This window comes from Ptychodera flava, chromosome 14 (assembly GCF_041260155.1).
Source record: "Ptychodera flava strain L36383 chromosome 14, AS_Pfla_20210202, whole genome shotgun sequence".
In the NCBI taxonomy this organism is placed as follows: domain Eukaryota; kingdom Metazoa; phylum Hemichordata; class Enteropneusta; family Ptychoderidae; genus Ptychodera; species Ptychodera flava.
Genome location: NC_091941.1, coordinates 13,106,095 through 13,133,777, shown reverse-complemented (window position 1 = coordinate 13,133,777; position 27,683 = coordinate 13,106,095). Strand labels below are relative to the sequence as shown.

The 27,683-nt window shown below is 37.2% G+C and overlaps 3 protein-coding genes across 20 annotated transcripts in view; 2 read left to right on the top strand and 1 right to left on the bottom strand.

Moving 5' to 3' along the window:
• The window catches only part of LOC139149416 (D-aminoacyl-tRNA deacylase 1-like), a 60,904-nt gene extending 55,274 nt beyond the window's left edge, over positions 1 to 5,630 (bottom strand). The window contains exons 1-2 of one of the 3 annotated variants that reach the window (XM_070721180.1): positions 5,377 to 5,576; positions 4,687 to 4,749 (exon numbers count right to left, since the gene is read on the bottom strand). Coding sequence is in view for 1 of the 3 variants with exons in the window: in XM_070721179.1 (XP_070577280.1) it covers positions 5,377 to 5,419 (43 nt within the window). In the remaining 2 variants the exon portion in view is untranslated. Of the gene's footprint in view, positions 1 to 4,686; positions 4,750 to 5,376 lie in introns of all 3 variants that reach the window. The other 2 variants (XM_070721181.1, XM_070721179.1) reach the window with 2 other exon arrangements.
• On the top strand, positions 514 to 2,187 carry LOC139150638 (uncharacterized). Its single transcript, XM_070723072.1, has 3 exons — positions 514 to 677; positions 1,060 to 1,209; positions 1,535 to 2,187. The coding sequence occupies exons 1-3, from the start codon at positions 530 to 532 to the stop codon at positions 1,813 to 1,815; spliced, it is 579 nt and encodes a 192-aa protein (XP_070579173.1). The 5' UTR covers positions 514 to 529; the 3' UTR covers positions 1,816 to 2,187.
• Positions 5,593 to 27,683, top strand: part of LOC139149414 (cilia- and flagella-associated protein 70-like) — a 25,807-nt gene continuing 3,716 nt past the window's right edge. The window contains exons 1-25 of one of the 16 annotated variants that reach the window (XM_070721163.1): positions 5,593 to 5,742; positions 6,321 to 6,429; positions 6,878 to 7,064; positions 7,531 to 7,712; positions 8,694 to 8,711; positions 10,395 to 10,571; positions 11,204 to 11,331; positions 11,921 to 11,975; positions 12,330 to 12,424; positions 12,984 to 13,074; positions 13,730 to 13,747; positions 14,460 to 14,529; positions 14,927 to 14,988; positions 16,327 to 16,368; positions 18,225 to 18,368; positions 18,887 to 19,059; positions 19,686 to 19,808; positions 20,402 to 20,534; positions 21,781 to 22,038; positions 22,463 to 22,543; positions 23,156 to 23,324; positions 23,505 to 23,675; positions 24,291 to 24,407; positions 24,832 to 24,864; positions 27,472 to 27,656. In XM_070721163.1, coding sequence (XP_070577264.1) covers positions 6,352 to 6,429; positions 6,878 to 7,064; positions 7,531 to 7,712; positions 8,694 to 8,711; positions 10,395 to 10,571; positions 11,204 to 11,331; positions 11,921 to 11,975; positions 12,330 to 12,424; positions 12,984 to 13,074; positions 13,730 to 13,747; positions 14,460 to 14,529; positions 14,927 to 14,988; positions 16,327 to 16,368; positions 18,225 to 18,368; positions 18,887 to 19,059; positions 19,686 to 19,808; positions 20,402 to 20,534; positions 21,781 to 22,038; positions 22,463 to 22,543; positions 23,156 to 23,324; positions 23,505 to 23,675; positions 24,291 to 24,407; positions 24,832 to 24,864; positions 27,472 to 27,656 — 2,790 coding nt within the window. In that variant the 5' untranslated portion in view covers positions 5,593 to 5,742; positions 6,321 to 6,351. Of the gene's footprint in view, positions 5,743 to 6,320; positions 6,430 to 6,877; positions 7,065 to 7,530; positions 7,713 to 8,693; positions 8,712 to 10,394; positions 10,572 to 11,203; positions 11,332 to 11,920; positions 11,976 to 12,329; positions 12,425 to 12,983; positions 13,075 to 13,729; positions 13,748 to 14,459; positions 14,530 to 14,926; positions 14,989 to 16,326; positions 16,369 to 18,224; positions 18,372 to 18,886; positions 19,060 to 19,685; positions 19,809 to 20,401; positions 20,535 to 21,780; positions 22,039 to 22,462; positions 22,544 to 23,155; positions 23,325 to 23,504; positions 23,676 to 24,290; positions 24,408 to 24,831; positions 24,865 to 27,471; positions 27,657 to 27,683 lie in introns of all 16 variants that reach the window. The other 15 variants (XM_070721162.1, XM_070721164.1, XM_070721165.1 and 12 more) reach the window with 15 other exon arrangements.

Genomic DNA, 27,683 nt, shown 5'->3' with positions numbered 1-27,683 from the left:
GGCAAATCTTGTCATCATCGATTTACTCAACTTGAGGTAAATTACATTGCTCACTACTGTACAATGTATGTCTGTTCAGTTATTAGCTATTGTACTTAAAATAATGTCATATTGTCTGACTTTACGTACAGTGCATGCATGCATACAGTGTAGTTGAAACCACTAGTCATGATTTTGTACATTCACTTTGTTTTAACCCTTTCAGGCTTTCACCCCATTCCCTCTGTAGAAGTCCAGCTTTGCCATAGAAAACAATGGAGTTGGACCTAACCATGGTGGTGAAAGGGTTAAATGTTGCTGAAACTTTGTTTCTATCATTTTGGCATGGACAATTCACAATTTTTGAAAGTTTCTCTGAACTGGCTAGTGGATAAGCTAGCTCGAAGCACTGGTACTGAGTTATCACAGAAAATACATTTGCCCTAATTTTTCACCATTTAATTCTTGCTAGATACACCAATTGAGGCTAGCAGCATTTCTCATATATTTCCTATAAATCTGTTGTATCTTACAGATTTCATCTGAGGAGATGGATATGTTAACACGCGTCATTAAGGATGTCAACATGCGGACTCTGATATCCTCCTATCAATTGGTTCTTATTGTGGATGTGAAGAGTATGCACAGTTACAACCAGGATGGCGCACTGTGGAGGTTTGCACACTTGAAATCTGGAGGTGAGTACTTCATTCATTTTTTTCCCCTATTTTTTCACTAATTTTGTTGCTGGTAATCAAATAGATAGAGTAAAATCAACATAAGGCCCAGGGTTAAATTGGTACAGATGAAAACAGTATGTTGTCAGCTCATGGCAACTGAGTGCAAGTGCAGCAGTATGGCACATTTAAGTGTTTGCTATGGTATTAGGTGACTGTGCTTTCATGAGCATTAGTGAGTAGAAAGACTACATGAGTGAAAGCACAGCAAAATAGACCATAAATATACGAGTGCAATTACAACTTGCTGTCTCGCCATGGGGTTCACCTATGTGTTTTCCTCTTTTTGCACTGTGAGAAAAAGGAGTATATTATTGCCTAATTTTAAAATTTAACTTCACAGGGAGAAAAGTAATTGGACTCCTATATTTTATGTACATGGAGGCTAGTAATCCAAATTTAGTGACAGATCTCTTCACTTGTGATGATCTGTCATCACTTGTTGCTGAAATGCTGTCCTCATCATCTGCCAGTGTACTAATGACAGACCAAGGTAAGACCTATTTGTTTTACATCTGCATCTGTAGCCTAATTACTTGGTACATTTCATTCTCAATTATCAGTAGTGGGTACAGAGTTCAACCTTGGGTGTTTATTGGATGCTATACTATCTCTGACCTCACGCCTGTCTTTGTAAACATCCTAAAAATCAGGCACTATCCAGTTATTTTCAAAAGAAATACTATTCATGATCATTCAGTTACCATGACAAAGACTGATTAAAACTATGACTAAATTCTAAATAATTCTTTTTCTCAACTGTATACAATCATAAAATCCATGCTGCAATTACTGTTCTTTCTATTTTAACTTCACAGCTACTGGTGTAAAAGCAGTAAAGGCACTGGAAAAAAAGCGTGAAATTGTTTTTGTCACAAAATGTGAAACAGCTGATGTTTACACCAATTCTAAAGGGACATCACACTCTGCTAGTCAATATTTCCCACACCTGCTTTTTCTAAGTACCTACATTATACATGTAGGTATCACTGTGACATTGGCCGCAAGAGCCTCTCATCAGTGCTGTGTGTATCACTGTGACATTGCCGCAAGAGTCTCATCAGTGCTGTGTGTATCAAGTGGTAAACCCGCTAAATGACAATCAGAACTGACCTCATATTGCCAGACAGCATTTAATGTCACTTCTGTTTTCTATCGTGATAATAGAAAGATTCACTTTCTGTATTGTTCACAACCTTAAAATATTTGAAGATGTTGAAAGTATTTACTCCGAATAGAGGATTAAAATAGTCTTAGAAATTTCTGCTCCTTTTTATATGTTTTGAATTAATTTGTTAGTCATATTTTGCCAAAAAAAGGTCATCGATGATGATACAGTCCTCACTTGCACCATTACTTGACATGCACACTACAATACAATGTCTGTGTGCTAAGTTTGAATGAAGTCTGTTTCAACAAAATGGCTGCCTGGTGGCCATATTGGATCGTGTTGTGAAATAAATTGATGTGCATATATATATATATATATATATATATATATATATATAATATATATATATATATATATATATATATATATATTATATATATATATATATATATTATATATATATATATATATAATATATATGCCATACTATACTTTATCTGTGTACCAATATTGAATGAAATCGGTTTGTCATCATTCGCTAGTTAACCAAAATGGATAGGGAATTTCTAAGACTGAACATCAGTTTCTAGTCAGATACAAATAAAATCATAGTTTTTGTCTTTCATCGCCATGATTTTGTATTTTCCATGGTGAAGTTTGATCTGCAAGTTATGCTTGTTTGCAGTCACCATTTGCCCAGTTTCACAAAAGGGATCAGAAATTTCTAAGACTGAATGAATATCAGTTTCATATTCGATAGAAATCAAATTGTAGTTTTGTCTCATGTTCCCTGCCATGGTTTTTTCCTTCTAGTTTGTTAAGGTTGATTGGGCCAATGCTTGCTCAGTTAAACCCGTAACCTTTAATCCATGGGTGGCAGTGGGTCGTGTGATCTGCCTATCTCAGTTGGTGAGAGGTGTTTCAGATGAGTTTTGATAAAGTTTTCTCTCAACTTAATGAAAGAAAGTTGTTGATATGATGAACCTAGAGTTTGATTCTTGTGTTGAAGTTTTATCTGTTAGTGCACTGACTGTTTTGCAGTTGTCAAGCTTTTCACATTTGTTGCATTCATTGTCTGAAATTCAAAATTGAACATGAAAGGTGGCAGATACTTCCATGTTCATGTGCATTTCCAGTGTAGTAAACAATGAAATGGATAAAAATCGATTGTAAAGTACTTTTTCACATGAAATGTTGGTTAAACGTTTGAAAATAAAAGTTTTTTGTGGAAATGATATTTGCTATACTCAGATTTTTATAATTTTTTCCCGCCAATCCGAGCAATTTGTAAGTAGGTCTTTCATAGTTTCTCCATTTCATTCAAATCATCCACATACTGTATTGGCTGATTACCATCCAAACATGATCATTTTTGTGCAATTTTCAATCTTTATTCTGTCATGTCATTACAGTTCAGCCAAACTAGAGATTTGGAAACTTCTATTTCACCAAATTCAGCTAAATCATATCAGAATGTAGAGGAATAACACATCATTTGTTACTTTAGAATCTAGAGGGTTATTTTAGAAGGTGTTACTAGCAGTCGCCTACTAGATATATTTTCGTCATTCTTGCATGCATAATTTTCAAAAGCGTAATCTAAAAATGCTGACAAACGTTTATTTTTGCACATTACTGAGAGAACAAAGACTTCAATCGTGAAAAGCCCTGTTAAATAACAAATTGAGTATTAAAGGCCTAACCTTTCATTTAGATGGTCTGAACATCATGAAAACAAAGTCGCTTGAACAAAGTATCATCCCATGCTATGTGCAATAACGGGAAAGCAACTCCGCACATCATTCATATCTTGGTTGTTTACATTTAGTGTATTTTGTATGTTCATTTCATGTTTCGCTGTTTTGTGTAAAATAAGAACTGATAAACCACTGCGGGGTGAATAAGAAATCTACAGTCCTAATATTCACACTGCCACAGGCTGAATAAGAAATTTGACATTTTACATTCCTTATCCACACTGCAGCACAGCCGGGAGCACGGCAAATAAGAACTTGACATTCCTTCTCCTCACTGTTGCGGAGCGAATGACATCTTGTATTTTGTTTATGCAGCAGTCAATGTAATCCCCCAGGAACCCAACCTATGGCGATACAGGACAAATGTCGGGGAGACCGTGTTTGCCATGAAACTATGCCCTAGCTAGGGGTGGGGCCATTGCCTCATATTGATCCCCCTAGTCACTTTAAATCACAGACAAGCGCAGAATTTATGAATGCCTCACCCATTAGGGTAGGGGAAATGTAGGGGATTTACTTGTTTTAGGTGGGGATTTTCCAGATTGTCTTGCCCAAGTGGGTGGGGAATATGACAAAGTCATAAGACCAATATCCAAATCTCCCACTATGCCCCGAGGTGGGAGTGGAGGTTGACATTGACTGCCGTATTACCCTCTGCATGGTTCCTGGGACCTTTCAAGTATGCTGCCACCTTTTTGAGGGGTACCCAATTGGTATAAAGGGCTGAATATAGCCATTAGACAACATGTTTGCCTAAGTTCAACTATGCACTAGTTCAATATTAACCCTTTTCCTGCCAGACAGTAATAGCTGTATCACTTCCCCATCAGCCGAGTCAGTAAAAAGCGGTATTGAGCCAAAACATGACGTATTTTCACCAACTTGGCTTGGTATGCTATAGCATCTTTGTCAAAAAAAAATCAACTTTACAGTATTATGTTTTCAACAACCTTCAAATGTACAGTATGGAATACGTTGTGTTACATTAATTTTAACCATCTTGACCTGGTGGTGAAATATGGACTTGGCAGGAAAAGGGTTAAAGTCATATATTCTGTCTTCTCAATGCTCTTCACTAGGTTCAACAAGTTGAACTACTTACTGTGGTACTAGCTCCTACTGTGGTACTAAGTTCAACTACACTAACAAGTGCTGCTGTAATAGACTGTGTGAAGAAAGGTGCCAAATAATGAATAGGTATTATTCCCGACAAAAAGGGGTTCTGCTTGACTAAAGAGGTTGTTGTAGAATGTGTGAAGTGCGGTGCCAAATGACAAACAACATCACAGGACAATAACATTTGCATAAAGTTAATATGTTCTTCATTCCTTCAGAAATAAACATGGCAAATTTTTCAATAGGTGGTCACTGGTCTCTTCAGCGATAGTGGTATTCTCGCAGTATAAATTGGAAAGTAACAAACTGTCCTATGACCTTTTTTTAATCCTCCAAAAAAGAATATACCATTATAACAACAACTACTGCCACAAGTGCACTACTGCTAGTCCCCCCTTCCATTAGCACGCATATCTAGCCCTTTACACCCGTTGGGCACCCCTGAAAAAATGGTACAGTCCGCTTGGTACTTCTGCTGTGGCAGCGTACTTGACAAGGTCAATGAAGTCATGGTGGCCGAACATCTTTGGACCACGATTTTACAGCGTGGAATACACAGTTTGCAGACTGTCTCATGTGTCTGTGCATAGTCTGAGTGGATGAGTCACCTTGAACAGCGAGACATGCATGCAGCAACCACCATGGCTAGCACATGCTATGCATTTGTCATACTTACCTGTCACGCTTGCTTTCGTTACTCGTTGTACAATCGCCTTCATTTTAACGGTGTATTTTCGATAAATTAAGAGAGTATTATCACATGCAGATGAACGACAACCTTCTGACCTTACTTGGCCTAGAAAAACCACAAAAAATCTGCGAACAAGCACACTCACATCCTCAGATCAGCGGTACCCAGTACCTCATTCACCGGTCTACTTCCGGGTCGAAGGGCAAACACGATGGGGTCATGGCGCGTGCGCGTCTTACTATTTCTATGGCAACTTACAGCGAGCGGGACTGTTTGTGTGGATAAGTTCAAACGTTGAGGATTTTATTGAAGAAAATAGAATACATTTCTAGAGATATTTCACCCTAAAAGGTAGGATTATCCACGTCATATAAATTGTTGTTAAGTTTACTTTTCCTTTCCACAAGAAAATCGGCATATGGTCGCTACAGGCGTACACAATCCACCGTAACAAAAAACTTGACACAGCAATCGCTCTGCAACATTTCGTGCAGTTGGTATCACCGAGACACTGGGACCGAGCGCAGGGAAACTATGAATGCTGCAAAGTAATTCAACGATTGTGTTTCTTCTACCCTCAAGTCTAGGGCGGATTAAAGCTAAAGATTGCTGCTAAGAAGTGCCAATTTTGGAAATTTTTGGAACAATGGAAACAGTTCCTTTCATTGTCACATAATCACAGGCGTTCTGTTTTCTGGGTAGTTTCTATAAGTGTAGTTTATTCTACGTTTCGACGTTCTCTTAGGCTACGGAAGAGAACGTCGAAACGTAGAATAAACTAGAAACTACCCAGAAAACAGAACGCCTGTGCACATAATGTAGGGAGTATGCATATCAGCTATCAGACATCTGATCTGTACTGTGACTTCACTGAACAGTTGATTGAGTGCTGTAGTACTACTCAAAGAGACTGTATGATTTTCTTACAGTACTGACCACACCAAGCACTAGTCCACAGCTATGGCATCGGAAGATGAAGGGCCAAAGGTTAGGCCGCCTGAAAATGTCAATATCACAGTGCTCAGAGCCAGGAATTTGGTAAGTCACCGGACCCCATTTTCATAGAGATTTTAAAGTGTGATTACAACTTAGTATATTTTGTTGCACCATGATGCATGGTCAGGCAGATCCAACTAGCACTGTTTAAGATGGTCATAACTATCATACATTTATACTTACCCTATGGGACATGAGAAACTTTTAATTAAGATCATAACACATAAAGTAGGCAATGTATCTTAATGAAATCATGTATGAAAGGTAACAAAAATTGTTTGAAATAGTATAATTGACTTTCTGTATTTTTTCATGCTTTCCATTAAGTTCTACTCCAGGAAAAAATTAATTAGCCTCACTTTTGATTTTTATGAAGTGTACATTCCAGAATAATACAATAAAATTTACTGCATATTTAATATTGTTTATTAATTCCACTTGTTATTTAAATGTGCATGATCATGATTATGTTTTGGTATATTGTTTCCAGAGAGGGTCGAAAGGGGACAACCTGAACTCCCTAGTGCGAGTGGAATACAATAATCAAAGTCTAGGTGAATCGCCAAAAGTTGAGTCGACAGCGGAATATGCAGCCGAGTACAATTACAATGCACGGTTTGAGTGTACCTTCGATGATCCTCTCACCTTGGACGAGATTGCTTACAAGCCTGTGATGGGTGAGTCATGAGCATCTGAAAAGCTGGAGAGATTTTCCAAAAGTGACTTTCTATCAAGTTCAAGACAGGGCATAACATTTGAAAGGAAGGAGCAAATTTAAGTTTTCTGTACACGTTTGTAACCTTATCAATGTCACAACTGAACTCAACCACATACTTGACTGCAATGTGGTTGAACCTGACCTATTAGATGGTCACATCTCGAAATGGTTGTTAGGTTATTAAACTTTACATGTTAGTTCAGAAAGGACATTTTTCTCAAGTCAATATGTTTAGGGCAAGTAGTATCTATGCCAGATACTTATAGAATCATAATAGTGCAAAACAGGTGTAGTCAATGTTATGATGAGTGAGAGAGTATTGCTGATGGCAACTCATCCTTTTGATGAAATTTTCTTCATATATATTGTGCAGTTTCGGTCTTAGAAAGCCAGTATGAATTTTCTCATCATGCTTTGTTCCGCAGTGACAGTAATTGAGGTACTACCAAAGGAAAAGAAGCAGAAAGAGGAAAAGACGCTCTTGTTGGGACAGAGCACAGTTGATCTGTTGCCCCTGCTGAGAGGAGAAAACAGATACAAAAGTACATTAGTGGTGCATCCTCTACCTGGGTCACCATTGGAGACAGCGCCACCAGATCAAGCGAAGGTAAAAATTGCATCCTCTTGTTTATCTCGCTGAAAAATGGTTGCAAGTTTTGTTAAAAGGGGTCACTTTTGCATGCGCTATAATTTCAGTCTGTATAATGAATGGTCATATCCCCATCAGTGTTAGCGTTTGTAAAAGTTGGCACCAGTTTGAAATTTGGCCAATGTATACAAAACTTCAGCAATCCTTCATTTTGCAGTTTACCCACTGAACTACAGTCTCCTTCAAGAGAATACACATCATGTTGTGCTTAATTCAGTAGAGCAGATGTAAATGCATGTAATTTTGCCAGGCTTAAACCAAAACATTAGAATGAAGGGTTGTTGATGAACTTGTTTGTGTTTGAACTTTATGTTGGCTTTTTAGAGACTTGAATGTTATCTCTGTGTGATTCAAAATACACTTGATGCAATCAAAGAGTATCTGAGGAAATCAGAGAGTACAGTACATCAACAATTGGACATTTCAGAAAATGGCATCACGAGATGTACATACATGTATTTACTCAATCATCAGTAGTCACTCAAATCTTTTGGAATAATGACTTACCTGCTATGATGTGAGGAAAACAGTAAAATTAAGGTCGTTGACAGCTAAAGTCATACTACATATACCTCATAGAAAATAAAATTCATCAGGATGCAGGAACCCTGTAAAAACCAAAGTAAATTGAATCAGTTTCATAAACATTGTTGATGTGAATTTTTGAATCACTTTCATTACCATTGTCAACAGGAATTAAGACTTAATATCAATAGAACAACAAAAGTTTGAACGCCATTCAAAAGACAATTCAGTAGAGTCACTTGTCCGGTCTATGGAACATCAAGGCATTTTTTTTTCAATTTAATCATTGATATGTTCAGAATCATGCATGTTAAGATCTTTGGTTTGTTGCTGAATAAACTGTAGTATTGGAATTGTTCAGAATTGTCCAGACGACTAACTCCTCCTCTCTACTTTATTTCCAACTTCTGACAGCCCTCCATAACATTTCAGGTAAACACATGAATAGACTTGACAGCGGTAAAATCTCCAAGCTAGCTGGCAGTGCCATATATAGTGCAACTTAATACGACCTTACTTTGTTTGTACCTTTTCCCAAACATAGTTTCAGATTACCTACCCTGCTACCCATATTTGTAGTTATTCTCTTAGTGATTATAGTATATTTTCCTATTTTTTTCATGTATTTGGTAATTTCATTGCATTTTACCCAAGGATTAAAAAGTAACCTTCACCTTGGTTTTATGCTACATGTAAATATGGTACATAATACTGACCTGCATGACAAAATTTCAGCGTGTTTACAAGTCTAACTGCATGAAACATTGCTCGCCTATATTAACCCCTTACCAGCAGCATATTTCTGAATCAATGTTTCTACCCAAGATGTCATGGCTTATCCCCTCTACCCCTGTCTTAGTAACAACTGACATCATAGTAAATGCATGCGTAATGGCAGAGTTTGGTCTGCAGACTGCAATATAGTGGACCCACTATCTTGCTGTTGTTACTGTGTACTCCTATTAGAGATGCACTTGCCCTTGTAATGAGTGATGATCACTACGTGTAATGAGTGGGGTGCATATCACAGTGGCAATCAGTAGTTGGAAAACTCTGAAGGCAAAACGTACTTTTCCAAGTTACAGCATTTTTTGCTTGTGTTCTTTGTTTTATAACGTTTTATAAACATCATTACAGTAACTCTAATGTGGACAGTTATAAAGAGAAAAGATATTACAGAAGGAAGCTAATTTTATCATTTTTTGTTTCCCAAAATGTTTTACCCATTCACCCATCAAGATCTGGTACAGACCAATTGTTTTGACAGGATGTAGATGTTCAGGGAATTTATATGGGCCTGGAAAGTATAGACATCACCTACCATATAGCACTTTAATAGCTGCACATGTAGCCACTGTGTGACAATAGAAGTTAAGAAATGCATGAGTATATGGTGTGTCATACACAGTACAAGCACAGTGGGTTCACTAAATCTGTGGTCTAATCTACTAACTTCGTCAGAATAGATGATAAGGTTGATGATACGGTGTATCAGTATGTGTGCTATGTGGATCCCCTTCATTAAATCTGGGAAGGTTTACAACTCGCAACATTATAAAGCTCCCTCCTCTTATATCAGTATACAGGGTGGTGTTGTCAATCCATATCCATTTTTTTCCCATGGTTGGTTCACCTCCATCTCACTGACTTGACAGTATGATGTGACATCACAGTCTTCCCAACACAACAGGGAGTACTGAGGGTCGGTCCCTGTTTTGCCTGTCTGAGGGTAGGGACTAATACACATCAGTTGAGGACATCTGAGATCATGGTGAACGACAGTGTTTGCCCCTTCCCCCCTTAAAACTACTCAGACAATTGGAAACTGCTAGAGTAGTGTATTGTGCTAGAGAGCCATGAAAATTATATTTAGCTTTTGATGATGTCAATAAACAACATTTACTTTGCCACAGACAGCTTTTTGAGAATGTAATATTAATAATGTTACATAGAGTCCCAGATAATCATTAGCAAGTTTTGTATACTGAGTATATGTATATTAATGCATGAGAGATGTACATGTAGCCAATTTTAGTTGAGTTTATGTTCGTGATCAGTCACATAACAAACCTACTAGGATGTTCATTATGTTTTTAACCATGCCTTGCTTTCCAGGTTGAACTTGATGTTGTAGTTTTTGTAAACGAACCTCTCCTCTCAGAGGAGCAGCTGAAGGAAGTGAATCTGCTGACAGTGAGTGTAGAAACACTTTACTCACCACCAGAAGCATGGAACCCTACTGGTGCACCCTTTATTTATAATGTGACACTGCCTGTTCCTATCACGGCTGATGTAAGTTTTAGTTTTTGAATAGATCAAACAAAACATTCCCTAGAACACCTTGTCTTCTTTAGATGTTCAAGAGAAATCACAAGTATCATTTTCCACAATAGAAATGTCAAATTTTGTAGCAGCAGAATGAAATTGCTTGGAATATCAACATGCTGTGGCTTATGAAAAATTTTAAAAACTGAGCCATCTGGTGAAAAAGTTGTTTAAGAGAGATCTAGCTTCTTTAATGTCATTGTTCTCAATCTGCACCGTGATCATCATTGTAAGGTTTTTCCTTTCAAATTCTGAGTAACATTTTGCATGAGTCAGCAAATCCATGTAGTGTAGTTGGCTGTTCTCAGCACCAATATCAAAGAAAATTCAGTGATCTGGGGCATTCCTTTGAAGTCATTTTTTATGACACAGTTCTATACTAGTGTTGTTCAGGCCACCATACCAGGTGAAAAAAAAATTACTTGTCAAGGACCTCTAATACCTGAATTTGCTCACCTCTGCATAACAAGTCCAAGCCTCAAAGGTTCATGGTTGATGAAAAAACACCAGAAAAACTTACGTATTTACTGTGTCTCTGCAACAATCTTTCCAATCTACCTTGCACCAATGAAATTGTCCTCCTTTTCGTTCCAATATAGAGAGAAACTACAGTGGTAGCTACCAATGGAATAATAAAAGCCGGCACGGATAAAGACCTTCCCAGCAGACAGAAGAAATGGTGTGTTCCTGGAAATGCCCAAGGTGGTGCCATATACATTCCAGACAGGTGAGTTACAAACTTAATTTACTGGTGTCCTTTTGAGTATGAGGCAGTTGTTCCACACAAATGTGAGGGGAAAACCCATTTCAAATCTTATTGGTGTGCTTTTGTGAAGTGGATCAAACTGTTTAGCCACAAAGTACTTTAAGCTTAAGCATCCATATTTGTAATTTTGTAATTTTATTACTCAAAGTCAGTGCGTCCATAAATGGATTTTCATGCACTGAATAAAAAATACAGGCAAAAATACAGAATAAAAATAAATAAACTTAATAAAAGACTGTAGAAAAACTATAAAACTACACATCAAAAGGAAAGCATAAAAAGCAGATGAGCACCGAAAAATGAATTAAAATAAGCAGAAAGTTGACATGCAGATCGGTCAAGAATGGCTCAGGTAAGAATAAACAGGCACAGTAAAAGTAGTTTAAATTATAGTATCGGCAATGGTGAGGATCACTTACTATGATGAGAAAACGATCTCAGACACTTAGCAGATTTATTGGAAAGAGGTAGCACTATGAGAGATCTTGGGGTGGAAAGCTTAGATTACAGCAAATGTAATGAATGCTGTATGGTGCCTTCTACATTACAGCTTTGTACCAACCACCAACTTTGATGAGGAAGACGGTGACTTCACATCAAAGGAGGTAAGACGTGTTTCAGTAGCATACTTCATTACTAGCACTTTTTGATCGTCTGGAGGAAATGTGTCAAACTTTGTATACAGATACATGTATGTATGGTATCATCCACGTGCTCATTTGGTCATTTTTCATTGTGTATGGCTAATGTTCTTGCCAGCACCATGAACTCCACTGGCTAAAGCAACTGTGTCAGGGTAGCATCTGTTTCAAGGGGTTCCCTTCTGCCATACAGTTGATAATTATCAGATTACCACGCCTATCTCTGGTGTACCATCCAGGCAAATATCTGTGTTTGTGGAACTGTAGTATGTAATTGATAAAACCCCATGCTTAAACTATTAACCTTGGATGTTACAGGACAGAGAGTTTCGAAATGAAGCTGAGATGGAAAAGACAAGAGTGACATGGAACATCGAGAGGAGATGCTTTATGGATCCTGCAGCAGTGCAAAGGTTTTGTCACAATTTCTCTCTCCAATCAGAAAGAGAAACACTTAGAGCTGGAGTCATAACTTAACCATTGTAGTGGGGGATACCCCTGGATAACTTTAGCTGTTCACTGTTCATATTATTACTAGCATTCTGTACACCTCAAAATATTGTACTTTCACATTTTCTGTTCAGTGGTTGTTTATCAAAAACTGATTAACCTCTGCACCCCAATGCCATTACCATGTATATCAATGAGTTTTGGCCAAACCATGGCGGTTAAAGGGTTAAAGAAACAATAGCTGTAACTTTTGTGACTCGTTCATTTTTGCTTGATAGTTAGCTCTCCAGAACTGCATTTGTTAGTTGCATTTAACATGCAAAATAGTTGTATGATTTTCAGTCAAAACAGTGACTGTTGTGTGTATGTGTACTCACTGCTTGTCAAATGAAAGGTGACAACGTACTTTATCATCTTAAATAAAAAAAAAATTAAAAATAAGCAAACAAAATAGCTAGACAGACAGGAAATAGCGTTAGCAGGTCATGATTTGAAACATTTCTTCAAATTTCTGTTCACCAGCTTTCAAAACAAGATTGCCCAGACCAGAGTCTGGCCAGTTGAAATAATGAGAACTCCTGTACCAACAGCCACAAAGGGAAAGGGAAAATCGGTAAGCTGTCACATTTTAGAAGCTATGTCTTTTACAATGAGATCCCAATTTTATAAAAATGGAGAAAAATGTATTCATGACATAGAAAAATGTATTCAAATAGACAGGGTAAAATACATATCATGCGCTGCTTAAAATTTTGTATCTGAACCTTTTTATGTTGCTTGTTTGAGAAGTGCTGTTAGAAACTGGAATATGACATGTAGTTCAAGACCCTCAAAAATCAACTATGTAGTATCTGTGTTTGCATTGTGACTGAAACAAAAATTGTCTGCCCCAATACCTCGTACCACTATTCAGAAATACATGTAGGCCATTCAAATCACACTTGCTTCATATGGCACATGCACACATATGCACATTTTTTAATCAACTACCCTACAGTAATTTTATACATGTATTACTTTGTTCATCAACACAAGCACAGCTCTAGTTTGACATTCTCTCAACACCTGTCACAGATGTAACCCTGTGACATTGTATAGCTGTATCTGTAAAGGTGTGAACGGTGCATTGTTCATCTTGACAGCTAATATTTATAATGTTAACCCCACCCCACTTCAAACAGCCGCACCCACCCTTCTTTCCTCTAAAATTACCAGTTTTATCCTCAGTTAACAATTTCTGTTTTTGCTTTTCTTTTTTTATGGTGTAGGGTAGTGCTAGTGCACGCGTAAGTCACATCCACCTAATTTTCACTGCTAGATAGTAACATTAACCATCTTTGTTTGGTCATGGAGTGCGTGTTTATCTGTTACTGACCTTATCTCTGCTCTCACTAGCTCCACTTTGGCAAACCTTTCCGTTACCGTCACTTGCACATTTCCACTGGTAATAGACATGGAAAATGTCCATATCAAGAAGGCCTACCTTCTCAAGAAAAGTGATACGAGACCTGTTGATGTAAAACAAAGGATTAGTCTATTTGATTTTGTGATTTTTAAATTTACCTCAAATTTGTGCTTCTTAAATGCCAGTTCCCAAAGATGGACTGCTTCCTTCCAGACTGTTTAGTTTCTTGTTTGCTGCTCAACCAATTTTTATTTTTGATACTGCTCTTTGCTTGAGTGCCTGCTGAACAGAGCTTTGTTACTGTCAGGTTTCCAAGCTGTCATGCCGACAGAGGTAATAAAAATGAAGTCATTGCATGTAGGAGAATCTGTCTTTTTATTCTGAAAGTGAAGGAACCTTTTGGGATGAGGGACTTGAATACACAATGGATTATAGTGCTGGTATGTGTTCATACTGCAAAATCATGTACACTTCCACTGAATATACCCAAACTGCTTGTATCCATCAAAACCAGGTCCCAGATCACCATTCTGTGTTGTAATATCTTTCAATCACTCAGCTCTTTTACTGCTTTTTTCCTTGGACAAAAACAGGAGGATGAAACACCCATATTTTACCATGGTGTTGCTTATGTCAACCTGGCCCCTCTTCTCTATCCTGGAGGTAAGACATACCTGTTCATCTTCCTCATTGTAAATGTGGAAGGGTTTATGATGCAGGTCTATTCATAGTAAAGTATTTGTCAATACATGTAAATTTGACACAGGGAACTAACACATTTTGAGATTTATCAACTGTTCATGTCGTAGCAGTGATAGTGACGCCACTTAATTGACTGAGATTGCATTTTTGTTTGTTTTACTTAAAGCATACAAAAAGACATGAAAGCATATATAAATGTATTTCCACACCGATAATAACAAAAGGGAAACTTTCTGCAAATGTCGCATGTCTGACATTGTCCAGTTTAATTACAACAGAAAATTATTCAGCATTTTTTTGTTGATTTTGCCATGTGTTGGGCATTCCTATTATCATTTATATCTTTGTTCTCCCGCAGTCAAGAAGATTCGAGGTGCATATAAAGTGATGGCATTCAGTGATCATGAAGTCTTTGAAAAGGTCTGTATTTGTTTCCTACAGTGGTACTTAGCTTCTATTTTAGACTTTTTTCAGTGCTGACTGTAATGAGACTATGCTGAAAGAATTCATATTGTCAATTGCTATTGACAAACAACATTCACAAGACAAAATGTAGCCTTTGTTTTAGAAATGGAAGCAGTCAATTATGCAGAGAATGTGTTTTTTGAACAGACTGAATCATCTATGGTATGGGCAAGCTTTGTTGAAGTTTGATGCTCTGTTGCATCTTGTTGATATTCCTATGATTGTTATTGTCATCAAGCCAAATATGAATCCTTTTAAGCTAAAAACACTCTCAGATCAGTACGGTATATGATTTTGTCACTTATATGTATGTCTCAACAGTGCCATTGTGAAATATTTTGTCTACATGGGTAGGAAATTCTGATACTCTTGTAGAATTGGAGATTGTACACTTCAGGTGTTGTTCAGAATAGCCCTAACCCTTTCACCCCCATGGCACTCTCTAGAGGTCCAACTTTACCATAGAAGACAATGGCATTGGTTGAAACCATGGTGATGAAAGGGTTAAATCAAATCTTATAATCTAAATGATGTGGTTGAACAGATGTGCGGTACAGGGAAAATGAATGTCATAATATGAAATATGTTTATGTACGATGTCAGTCAATTCATGGATGTGGAGACTTTTCCAGTACTTGTATGTTTTGAGCAGTGTGCTGCCGTGTAGTTGTTTTTTTTCTGTTTTTGTGTGTCAAACTCCTGCTTTTGTTATAAATGTCTGTTCATAGTGGAAGGTCTGTGTGCATAGTCATAGTTCAGAGAACACTAACATGACTAACTTTTATACATCTTAGGAAAGAGTAGTTGCAAGATATACTATCATAGACCTTGAACAGAGTAGTTGCAAAGTAGAGTTTTAAAATTTGGCGTTGCAGAGCTTGAGTGTGTCTAACAATTTAATAACTTAATTTCTTTATGGCAAATCTTGATAACAAACAAAAAGAAAAAACAAAACAAGTTAAAAGACTGGTTTCCAACACCTGTTTTCAGGCTGGAATTTACCAGATTTTTATTTATCATAATGTGGTTAGAGTCTTCCATTGAGAAGTTGCCAATCTTACTGAAATCAGCATTTTACAGAGAGAAATAGAGTGTCAGTGTATTCAACTGTGACTGACATTTTGATATTTTTCATAAAAAAAATTATAAAACATTCTGAGGTAAATAATTGCTGAGTGTTCATATACATATATCTGTATGGAGATGATTTGCGGTATATTTTTGTGATTATCATTAATGTGAAATTCAGACTTCTTTGCCTTTTTCCCCGTATGGGCAACATAATGTGTGTAGATTCCATGGGCAGAACGCTGGGAACACTGGCAAGAGTATGCGGTATGTAATGTAGTGAATAGAGCCCACAGTTGCTGAAGCATGTGGTGATTGATCTATCAACAGTTGTGCTTTTTGCAGGGAGATAGATTTGAAAACAGCATGAAGAATGCTGAAACAGTTGCATGAAATTGATTGACTTTTGAAGTAGAGGATAGAACTAAAGTGTGATACAAAATGCATGTAAAATTACTAACAAACGCTTTAGTGAATTTACAATCACACTAGTCAGTCAGGCTTTGATTTGTGAGCCACACAACAGCATGACGTGATAACAGATGCTTTCACAAATGTATAATCATACTTCAAGGTTTGATTTGTGAGCCGAACAACAATATGATATACCGCAATGCTGGTAGATCATCCAGAACTGGAGATAATGTTTTTCATCTATTTTTTGAGTTTATACTACAACTAAATCACTATTTGTGGCATCAATGACAGCGATAGTGATCTTGTGTGGTATAAACACTGAAGATTAGATCTGTTAACATTTTCTTGACCAGCAAAGAAGTTTGTAGAAATGTTATACATCAAAAATGCAAATTGAAATGCATTTAGCATGTATTTGATACAACAGAACTTTGCTTGTAGCATTGTATCTTTTATAAAAAATGCTCAGTATCCCAATTTTTTGCATTCTTCATGTATTCCTATCGTTCACCTTTGCATTGATTTTGCGGATTAGTATGGCGTTTATCATGTGCGTGAACCAGATCATGTACCTTTCTAGTCTATATAGTATGCATCATGGAGTTGGAGTTTATGCCCTGCCATAGACATCTATTTTAGACATGATTTACACAGTTTCTGATGCGGTGTGGGTTTATTTCAAGTCTTTAGGCGTAAATCCTATTTCAAATTATTGCCTTGTGTTTCAATATATAATCATGCATGCATGCATGGAGCAAAAGTCTACAATGGTTGCAGAAGGAAAACAGACAACAACAAAGACTTGAGGATAATTTTAACATCTAAAATCTCAAATTACCTGTACATTTTTCACTAGACAGCATACAGGGCATTTATGTATGTGAGAGAGATTCAAGCAGAGGTAGATGCAATATTTCAAATGATCTCTTCATTTTATCTAGAATTGTGTTCATAGGTTGACGGATTTGTAGCATGTTTAGCCTGATATTCAAGTTCTGACTCTTTGTTTGTGTTGCGGTGGCAGAACTCTCTGTCTGTTTTTGAATTCTGGCCACTGCTCCTTCAAGATGTGAATTTGACTAGAGTGCAAGCAAGGGTGCAATGCAGTATCACTATACTGTTTATATGGTGATGAATAATTTTGGGATGTTGAATAACTTATCTCGTCTTATGTTATATTTTCAAATTCCAGCCTTTTTAGTTTGGCTCTCTCTTTTGCATCTTTCTGTCACCCCAATCCATTTGTGCCCTAAACTTCTATTCAAAATCATGGTGTAGTCTAACCTTTAGAATATATTCCAGGGTATGAATATATACATATATACATATATACATATGTATATATATATATATATATATATATATATATATATATATATATATATATATATATATATATATATATATATATATATATATATGTATGTATCCTTGAGGAGATAACAGCTGCCATTGTTACTAAATTGCTGTCAATATCATATGTTTATGATTTGGCTTCAGTGGCCTGCTTTTCTTTGTGAACTCTAGGAGTTGGATGGTAGGCACATGCAGCTTATGCCACCTAGGGAAACATCAGGATTGTAATTGGGCAATGCAAAGAAAAGTGCCACTCCTGCATGTACTTTACTTCAACTTTGTCCCAATCCGTAGCTCCTTTACCTATCATTGCTTGGTATTTGAGGGTTATTTGGCATTTGTTTTCACAGACAAAGCGTAAAGGTGGTCTCGCTGAAGAGGCAATCCGTGTTGCGACAGCCATGAACAGAAATGCGTCTCCTTTCGCTAAAGGAGGCAAAGCTCCAAAGGAGGAGAAGGGAGGCAAGGAGAAAGAAAAGGATGCAGCAAAGAAGGTAGTACGTATTTGATGTCTTGTGTAGAGGCTCTCAGAACACCATAGTGCCACCTTGTGTATTGAAATATGTCACAGATTCAAAATTCAGTTCAACTTTACAATTCAAATATATGTATGTCACAGACTTGTATGAACAAATTACACATTGAGAGGACACTGAACACTGTATGCTAATTAGCAAATTTTTTTTTTCTTCAAATAAATTGTACAGTGTTATGGCGTGTCTAATGTGATATTGTACAAAGCTTTCTTTGCTAAGGCTGCTTGAAAAAATATTTCATATTTAGCAGTAGCTATTGTACTGTTCAGACTGGCATATGTGCTGTTCAGGGGCACTCCCTGTGAAAGGAGTACCCTTCAGCAACTCATCTTCCAGTCTGTTGCCCTGTTACGGTGCAAAAGTTCTTTTTAATTGTCATGCAGCTATCTGGAACTAAAAATGGTCACATCGTTCGAGGTCAGCCCAAATGTTTGCTTTGAAAATCCATGTTGACATTTTCACCATATATCTCACAGCAACCTTCATCCATGCTGAAACCCACGTCCGATGCCGGATCAGAAACCGACGTCACCCCTCCTCAAAATCTGGAAGGGATGCAGTATGTAGAGGCCAAGAGCTATCTCATGTTGGAAATCACCTTACAGAGACCTTTGGTTCCAAAGCGACCCCCAGAAGTGCTGGCTAAAAGGTAAATAAATAGACCATTTACATTGTATGTATCATACCACCATACATGTATGTTCAATGTTCAATGTGGAGGAGGCACAGATTATAGGTTGCAATATCCAGTGGTACATAGGCACATAGACCCTAGAGAGGGTCCATGATAGGCAGTGTTATTATTGAAAGGTTAGAATTATGAAATCTATCAATGACTGGTAGTGTTTGATGATCCTCTGTAACAATGTGAATGATATTGTTATCATGCAATCTGGGATATTTTCAATTACCTCACAGTAGCCATGCACAGTTGAATTTCAATATTGAATCACAAGGGCACAGTGCATGCATCTACTAGAGCAATCCGGTTTATTACATTCAAATCCTTACAGAAAGGAAGATTGGGAAAAGAGCAGCTGCCTTTCTTCATGGTTTCCAATTTCCAAAAACTGAAAATATGTTAATTGTTAGAACAATGGCCACCTGTAACGTTAACATTCAGATTGTTAACTTTGGCGGGAATCTTTCATCATAGGGTCATTTACTGTTTGCAGTGATCTTCACAGATGTAATGTAGTGTTTCCACAAATTGCTTTATTCCATCCCTTTTCATTTGGAAATAAACTCACTTCTTTATGATGTATTGTGACCTAGGGTGGCGGAACTGATTCCTCCAAGACCGCTGTTTGCAAGACGAACCAACGGAGCTGAGAGGGCAGTTGAGGACTTCCATAGTCAAGTAGCCAGTGTTGGAAACCTGGTCCTAGAAGAATTTAGGTAGACAATTGTATGCTTTTATGTATTTGTACAAGAGTGGGTACTCACAGAAGACAATAATGACTATTTGTTCCCTGGACAGTAACAGTTTGGATCATACAAACTGCAAGCACATTATATGACTGTTTATTGGTATAGGAACCAGGAAATGTGTTTATACTTGCATATCAGTCTTGTCAGTAGTCGTCGTTGATGCAACTCACAATAGACAGTAGTTGGCAAATTTCAAAGTAGGATAAGGACAGGATAACAGAAGAGAATCTGTGTCAATCTGTGACAACTCTTTGTAGTATTTTAGTTTACATGCCTATCAACAGAATTGGACAAATGAAACTGCCAAAGGGGCAGTCTGCATTGACATTTTCAAACAGTGTACATGTTAGTTGCATATATTTTATATATGTCAAATTTTCAAATAGAGTGTACATGTTAGTTGCATATATTTTATGTGTTGAAATTTTTATACATGTATATAGTGTTCATGTTAAGAAGATGTTGAGTGTAATGCGTCAAAATTTTCAGATAGAGTGTACATGTTAATATGATTTTACATATATTTCATAATGTTTTGATATTTTTTGCCTCCATTTCAGGAGTTTATTTGCAGATCAGCTGATACAGGGTGATCTGCCTAGCGGTTCAGAACCCTCTGATGAGAGAAGACGTAAACTGCTTTACGAACTTAACACTTCAGGAAAATACTTTGCTTTCAAAGAACAGCTCAAGGTTTGTTTTGGGACTTTCGCAGAATGCTGAGCCCCCCTGGAACTTTGCCATTTCAAATTATGTTCACTCATTGTGCCTTCCTTTTTGATAAATATTTTTTTCTTCACTGCTGCCATTTGTTAATATAAATGTACACATTGCTGCACTAATTACACACAACTCCGCCATAAAAATCAAAACTGTCACATTGTTTGATTGCTTAAGTTCAGCAGGAAATTTTTACACAAATTGAAAATTGTTAAGCAGATGTTTTTGCACCAGAAGAGTTATGCTAATCTTTTTTTTTACGCATTTGGTGGATGGGAAGTGCTGGCCACTGGCAACTAACAGTTACATGCTCACTTTTTTCTGCAAAAAAAGTTGTTTGTGGCAGAAACACCTTTGAGTGGCAAAGTTCCAGGATTGGTTGATGAACCAGATTTTGATGTGATCTCCATATGCTTACATGTATTTAACTGCCACTGCTGCTGTGATTGTCAACAAGTCTTGTTTTTTTGTTTTGATTGCTGCATGTTTTTGCATGTCTTGTTTTGCTGCTTTTTAATCTGGAGGTCATGACTCTCTAACTGTGCAGGAGTTTCTGACAAAGAATTACAAACTCCAACAGAACAGAAAGTCAAAAAATTAACCTTGCATTGTTCTGATAGTACTGTGAAATGGTATATTACACCAGAATACTTTATGGCAGCATATATTTCAAGAAACATACATGTACTATACAACAGGGAGGAGTTGTTTTACTAGTGCATATAGGACGTAGATTCTACTTTTCTCACAGTTACAGAACTGCTATAAGAGCTCGTTGATATGAGCCACCTGTTTTGTTATTTGCTTTTCTGAAATTTACAAAGCTTAGTGTGGATTTATTAATATCTCGACATAAACGGTACTTGAATTTTGTTCATTTCTGGCCATTCTGTGAGTGTTTCCTTGATGCATGTCACATGCAAGACGGCTGTCTGACACAGTGTTCGGTGCTGTGATGCTTTTCAAAGAACAGCTTCAATTTGAATACTAACAGCCCTGTCTCTGAAAGATGGCTGTGTGAGTGACGCAGTGTTTTAGGCTGTGATGCATTTTCAAAGAACGGCTTCAGTTTGTAAACTGACAGCCCTGTCTCTGATACCAGGTCTCCTTGAAATGAGCATGATGATTTTTCTCACATGGTGGGTATGACAAGAACAACAAAATACTGCTTGTGTGTCAAGTCAGATTTTTACAGCACTTTTACTGATCTCTTTGAAAGCACTCTGTGGTGAAAATTGTCCGGGAGAAGTACCTGAAGACGACGACGTTCACAGACAAGGAAGAGCTGCACACGTTCCTGAGTGAGCTCAATGTGTTCCTGATTGATCAGATGCACGTTGGACTGGGCAAAGTGTTGTCACTGGAAGACGAGACTCCAGTGCCACCACCACTGACAGATAGCGCACAGCTCAAACATTTTGCCAGAGAGGCGGAGGTCAATGAAAACTTTGAAGTGGCTTCCAAATATTACCAAGAGGTTTGTGCTGTGTCCAATAACCCTCTTCACCATCCCATTTGATTCATTCCAAATGCATTTCAAATGGCACAGTTGGGCCAACAGGGAAATGGAAAGGAATAAGCAATGTTTCAGTATAAATTGTCTTTGCATTGTTGAACAGAACACATTCTTGCCATTATATTCTAGTGACTTTGTCCAGCAGGATTGAACTCATACAACATCAATATATATTGACACAGTGGCACCAATACAGAAATAAGGTCATATGTTCCTTAAGAATAACATTCAACGCTCAAAGGACCAATTATGTCTCTGTCATACTCTATGTTTGGAGGAAAATTCTTACTTATAATGTGACAACTTGACACAAGAAAACATCTTTGAAAGAGAGGAAATATCTCCCAAAATAACATAATTTTTCCTTCAATTCACACTTCAACAGAGAATAGCTCGTAACAGGAATGATGGTGACCATTGGTTTGACTATGGTACATTCTGTATGCTGATCAATGACATATCTAAAGTAAGTTTTATTGTTCGTCTGATGTATATTTGGTTGCAGAAAATCAAGAAGTTTTTCTGGTATACATTATTCAGATCTTTCTGTTCTCTCTTTTCATGTATGCTGTGTGTGTGTGTATGTGTGTGTACAGCAGCTTTCAGTCAGAGCTCACCCTCTGGAGTTAGTTTGTTGTGTTTCTACTTCAATGTGATTAGGAAAAAAGTTTGTCTCAGAAACAAACGTGAATTTCAGTAACTTATAAATGTTCAAATACTCATGAATATTGTTGTTTCAAATCCCAAGCAAAGTGCTATTTGAAAAAATCAGTTTAGGTCAGAGTGTTGTCGTGTAATCAATACTTCAGAATCTCAGTTGTCTAAATTTTTACCCCTGAGTACATGTATGCACAAATATATTTGCTGTACCATAACATGTGATGATTAGTGATTTCAGCTTTTGTAAGATAACTGGTCTGTGATAATTGATATATGTTGAGAAGCGTCATCACCTTAGTGTGTGCTTACATAATGCAAATTGTTTAGACTTAAATAAAAGCAGTGCATGTGAAAATCACAGTCCAATGAATGAGCTGTCTTATTCTTAATTCTTGATTTTTCAATCTCCGCTGCCCAGGCTGAAGAGTGCTTCAAAGAAACCGTTTCTATCAACCAGAGTCATGTCAATGGCCTGCTCCTCTATGGTATTGTCTGTGCCATGGAAGAGAGGAACTCTGTTGCTGAAACGTTCTTTGAGATGGCAACAAATGTTGAACCCAACTGCACTTTGGCATGGACACTGCTAGGTAAGTAAACACTCCATGACTACTATCACAGGAGTACTGCATTGGTGTATTGTGCAATGAACCAAGATATTCTGCTTTTTTTGTGTGTTGCATTTCTTGCAGGTGGCATTTCTGCTTTGAAGCTTTGATTGCTTCTCATTAGTTTTGTTCATTTGGTTTCATTTTTTTACCCTCACAAAGGCCTGTTCTATGATGGCATCGAGAACGACATCCAGGCGGAGTTTGCCTTCCTGGAGGCCAACAAGAGAAACGTTGCCAATGCCGCGGCCAAGGTCAAGTCAGCTATGCCTGAAGAAACTGAGAAGGAGAATGTCGTTGAAGGCGGCGATGCTGAGCCAGAAAGAGAAAAAGGTATGTCTGCATAATCTGAGGAAATTTTTTAGCAACTATGTTGACATTATTAGTGGAATGAGAATGGCACTTTGTACACTGCATCAAATAAAAAAGAAATTAAAATGAAATAATACTTTCACTAAAGGCTTGAAATGATAAAGTCATGGAATTTACAGTCTTAATTTTTTTGTTCTGGGAAGGCAATATTGAAGCACTTGTGGACAAATTTATATCTTGTGTTGCATTATGCTGCATACACTGTATTGCCCATAAAAGTTTTTTACTCACAGAGGCATCAAATAAGAGTATGAAAGCAAATTGCAAGCTCCTTTGAGGTCTTATATTGTATTTCAAAGTATGCAGATCCAAGCACTTTATAATTTAAGAATGATTTCAGAAAATATTTCATTTAAAATGGGTTGGCGATACCATAGACACTGAAGTGAGTGGTACAACAATATTTATGATTGTACAACTGCATATAGATCTTTTGTCAATTCAGGAATTTATTGAATTTTTTAATGTCAACTCTATACCAGTACATACAATGTTTAAAATTTTCAAAATAGAGAACTTTCCAGAGTTTTTGTGCACATTCCTGTATTGTTTTCACATATTGTCACCCCTGTTCAGTGGTGAAGACTCCAGCCACGCCGTCAGAAAGCGGCAAGTCTCACAGATCTGGCAAGGATAAACCCGGCAGTGTGGCATCAGCACATAAGAAGAAGCTGTCAGTGTCATCAAAATCAGGTACGATGAAACACCTCAGATCAAAGGATTCATAGAAAGTAGATCAGTCATTTGGTACTCGGTGTTCAGTCGGCATGAAGGCAGCCTCCAAGGCTACTTGTTCCACTTGCATGGCTACCAAGAGAATGCACTCTCCTTCACTGAAAACAGAAATGTTCTAAGTAAACTGAAACGTTTGAATGCAAACTTTGCCATTCCTAGTTCAGCCAGGCTCAGTGAACAGAATGAAAAATGCTCTCAGTTTTTCTTCCCACACTGCCAAAACAGCACACACTGCCACCCATCATACACAATGAAATTTCTTTTGTTTTTTTTTTATTTTCTTTTCAGCACTTTTGCAATTGCAAATGTTTGTATTGTATTCATTTTAACACTCTGCAATGTTTTTGAGTCTACTTGAATAACTTGATGCCTTTCTCTTCAGATTCTTTGCATTCTCTTCTTCAAATGGACAAAGGTAACCATCACAGAGGAAAAAAATCTCTCTCAAAATGAGTGCTGCATGGCTGTAGTGTGTTAACATTACGTTCTAACAAAATAATATTCCATTTTTTCCTTTATCATGATATTTGCTTGCATTTCACCCTGCACATTATCATTTCATATTTTTTCATTCTTTGCACCCACTAGCTCCATCTTGATTCCATTTACAATTTACTTTGTATTGTACATGTGGAAATGTGGAGACAAAGCAATAAAATTAAAAAGGCCTAGATTTGACAACTACATATTATGCAAGCACTGCTTGATTTAATACATAAGAACAATGACAAATTCATCCAACTGTTCAAGGTTAAAGATTGTTTACTTTGAAAGTCATGACATCAATAAAATATCTGCATGTCTGCAGACATCAGCTTCTCAAATTTGGCTCCACTTTACCTTTGAATTCTTGATATCCTTTGTACAGTCAAATATGTAGTGTGTGTTTCTCTATCCGGATGTTCATGTTTTGGTAATTAACTCTTCGTAAGATAACTCTGTGATTTTTGAAACAAGACACATTGAACAGCTGTGTTGCGGGAAAACATAATCTGAAGGTGTTTTCTTTTTGTGAATTAATATGTTGTGATCAGCAAACAAAAGTGAGTTCTTCTTGCGTGGGTTGCAAAGGCATCTTGCAGCATCTTGGTTGCTGTGTCATACTTCTTGCTCAAAATGATTTCAAAATAAATACCCAATGTTAGATCATGATTCTTTACAAAATGAGGATCCCTCTACATGTTAAGAAAATATACAATGCAGATTATCAGCAAAAAGAAAATTGCAGTTATGTTAATATTATGTAAGCATCTATGGTACATAATTCATGAAAGTTTGATATCAAATATCTGACTTTCAAATACCAAAGCCAATTCAAATTTCAACTTATTTATCATTCCTGATTAATAAGTAATTTGCAATTTCTGAAAATCAAGTTAAAACCTTATACATGTTTGCAGTAAGAGAAGAAAATGAAAGCAGTCATTCAAATTCTTCCTTCTTTTTCACAGACCCGATTCACATCCACATGATCAAGTCACATGTCATCGGCTTATTCCTAGGTCATAAGGTCTAATTCAGAAGACCAGACTCCTCACATATGAGGGAAAAAAAATACTTTATGCAGAATATTAACCCAAACATGGCATTCACTTTTTTTCTTTAAATCAAGGACAAACAGGATGTGTTGTTAAACATTCTTGTTTACCAACTTACTCTTGTGAGATATTCCAGTTTAGATTTTGCAAATTGGAAAAGATACTTGTGTGCTGTATTCCCGTTAGGAATATTTTGTATTTAATGATTGTTGATGTGGTGAAGACATCAACGTACAGTAAAATATTTGTGTCCAGATCAGAGATTCCACTTCACTAACATTCCAGCCCATAGTTGTTTGCAATGTCAGATTGGGATTTTGTATAGCGTTTGGCAGATGTTGCTTGGTGAACACTGCGTATGCCTTCATGGGGATCATATTCAAATGTAGCATTTCACCATTGTTACATATTTGCTTTTTTTCTGTGAAAACATCTCATTCACCAAATCATAGGTGTTGTCATGGGGACAGGGCTGCATCACAAGAAAAGATTCAAGAAATGTAAATGATCTCTGTGCCATTTGCAGTTCTGGTTGGTTGTGTAAATGTGGCAGTGTGAAGTGGTGGATAAATATATGTTCGTTGTTCGGTGGCAATTGGTGTCTGTACTTGTAAATTGCTGGTGAAATTGACATGGGTGCTCAATGTTGCTGTAACTTTGGTTTGTGTGTGTTAGTATTTTGGTAGCAATGAGGGCTATATAAGTGTGCAGCATACTGCATGGCCGTACCATGCTCTCTCCATTTCTGCAAACTTCCTTTTGCCTAGCAGACTCAACAAACCCTGAGTGGCAAATATAATATGACTATTTCATCACCCTGGGGACAGTGGTCGATTGACTCTGTATTTAACATTTTACTAAAAATTTTTGGGGATAGTTTTACTAAATTAAAGGTTGATTGGTAATGGTTAAGGCTTAGTTGATTTGATTGTAGAATTTCAGTACTTGCAATGCATTCTCTAAGATTAAATGAACTTTAAAATGTTTGTTGTAAAGATTTGTAAATAAAGAGATTCAAAATTACTGCACAGTACAAGGGCAAAAGAGTGAAACATATGCACCTGAGAGAATCCAAGATGGTTCATTTTTGTGAAAAAAATTTTGTTGAGATAAATTTTGTTGAGACAAAATCTGTTCTTTGGTTTAAAAAATAACTGTCAGTCATTAAAATTGGTGGTACAAGGAATAGGCCAACCTAGCCTCAGAAAGAATAGGGCCAAACCAAAACCTGGTAGTTTAGGGGTGCAGCTACTGTATCCTAAAATCTTTATATATCAGGCAAAAGAATGGTTGCCCACAATGAAGATGAGGATGGCTACTGTGTCCGGTGTTGCAAGTTATTCAGATTTCTTCCCAAAGCAAAGAACTGGTATCATATTGATTTTTGATCAAGGTTGGTAGGTGTCTCTGATGTGTGTATTGCTGTTCTGCAGAGGAGAGGTCTCGTAACCCTCTACTGTACTGATTGTCTGCATCTTCTCTAGCTCCAGATGGCGGTACCAGAAAACAGAGCGCCCAGAGCAACCGACCCACCAGCCAACCTGCAGAAGGCAGCCAGCAAGGCACACCTTTTGAAGAGGAAATCCCACCAAGGGAGCCCACACCAGTTCCGGAGACCAGCATATTCATGATTGCTGTGGATTTCCTGTTGGAGGTCAAAGCCATGAACGTAAGTTTAGCTTCACAATTGTCATAC

What these genes read in the sequence shown, in the direction of transcription:
- LOC139150638 (XM_070723072.1), top strand. Translation starts at nt 530, where the DNA reads ATGGATATGTTAACACGCGTCATTAAGGATGTCAACATGCGGACTCTG. An exon ending in TGCACACTTGAAATCTGGAG is followed by an intron (nt 678 to 1,059) that starts GTGAGTACTTCA and finishes TTAACTTCACAG; the next exon opens with GGAGAAAAGTAATTGGACTC. An exon ending in TGTACTAATGACAGACCAAG is followed by an intron (nt 1,210 to 1,534) that starts GTAAGACCTATT and finishes TTAACTTCACAG; the next exon opens with CTACTGGTGTAAAAGCAGTA.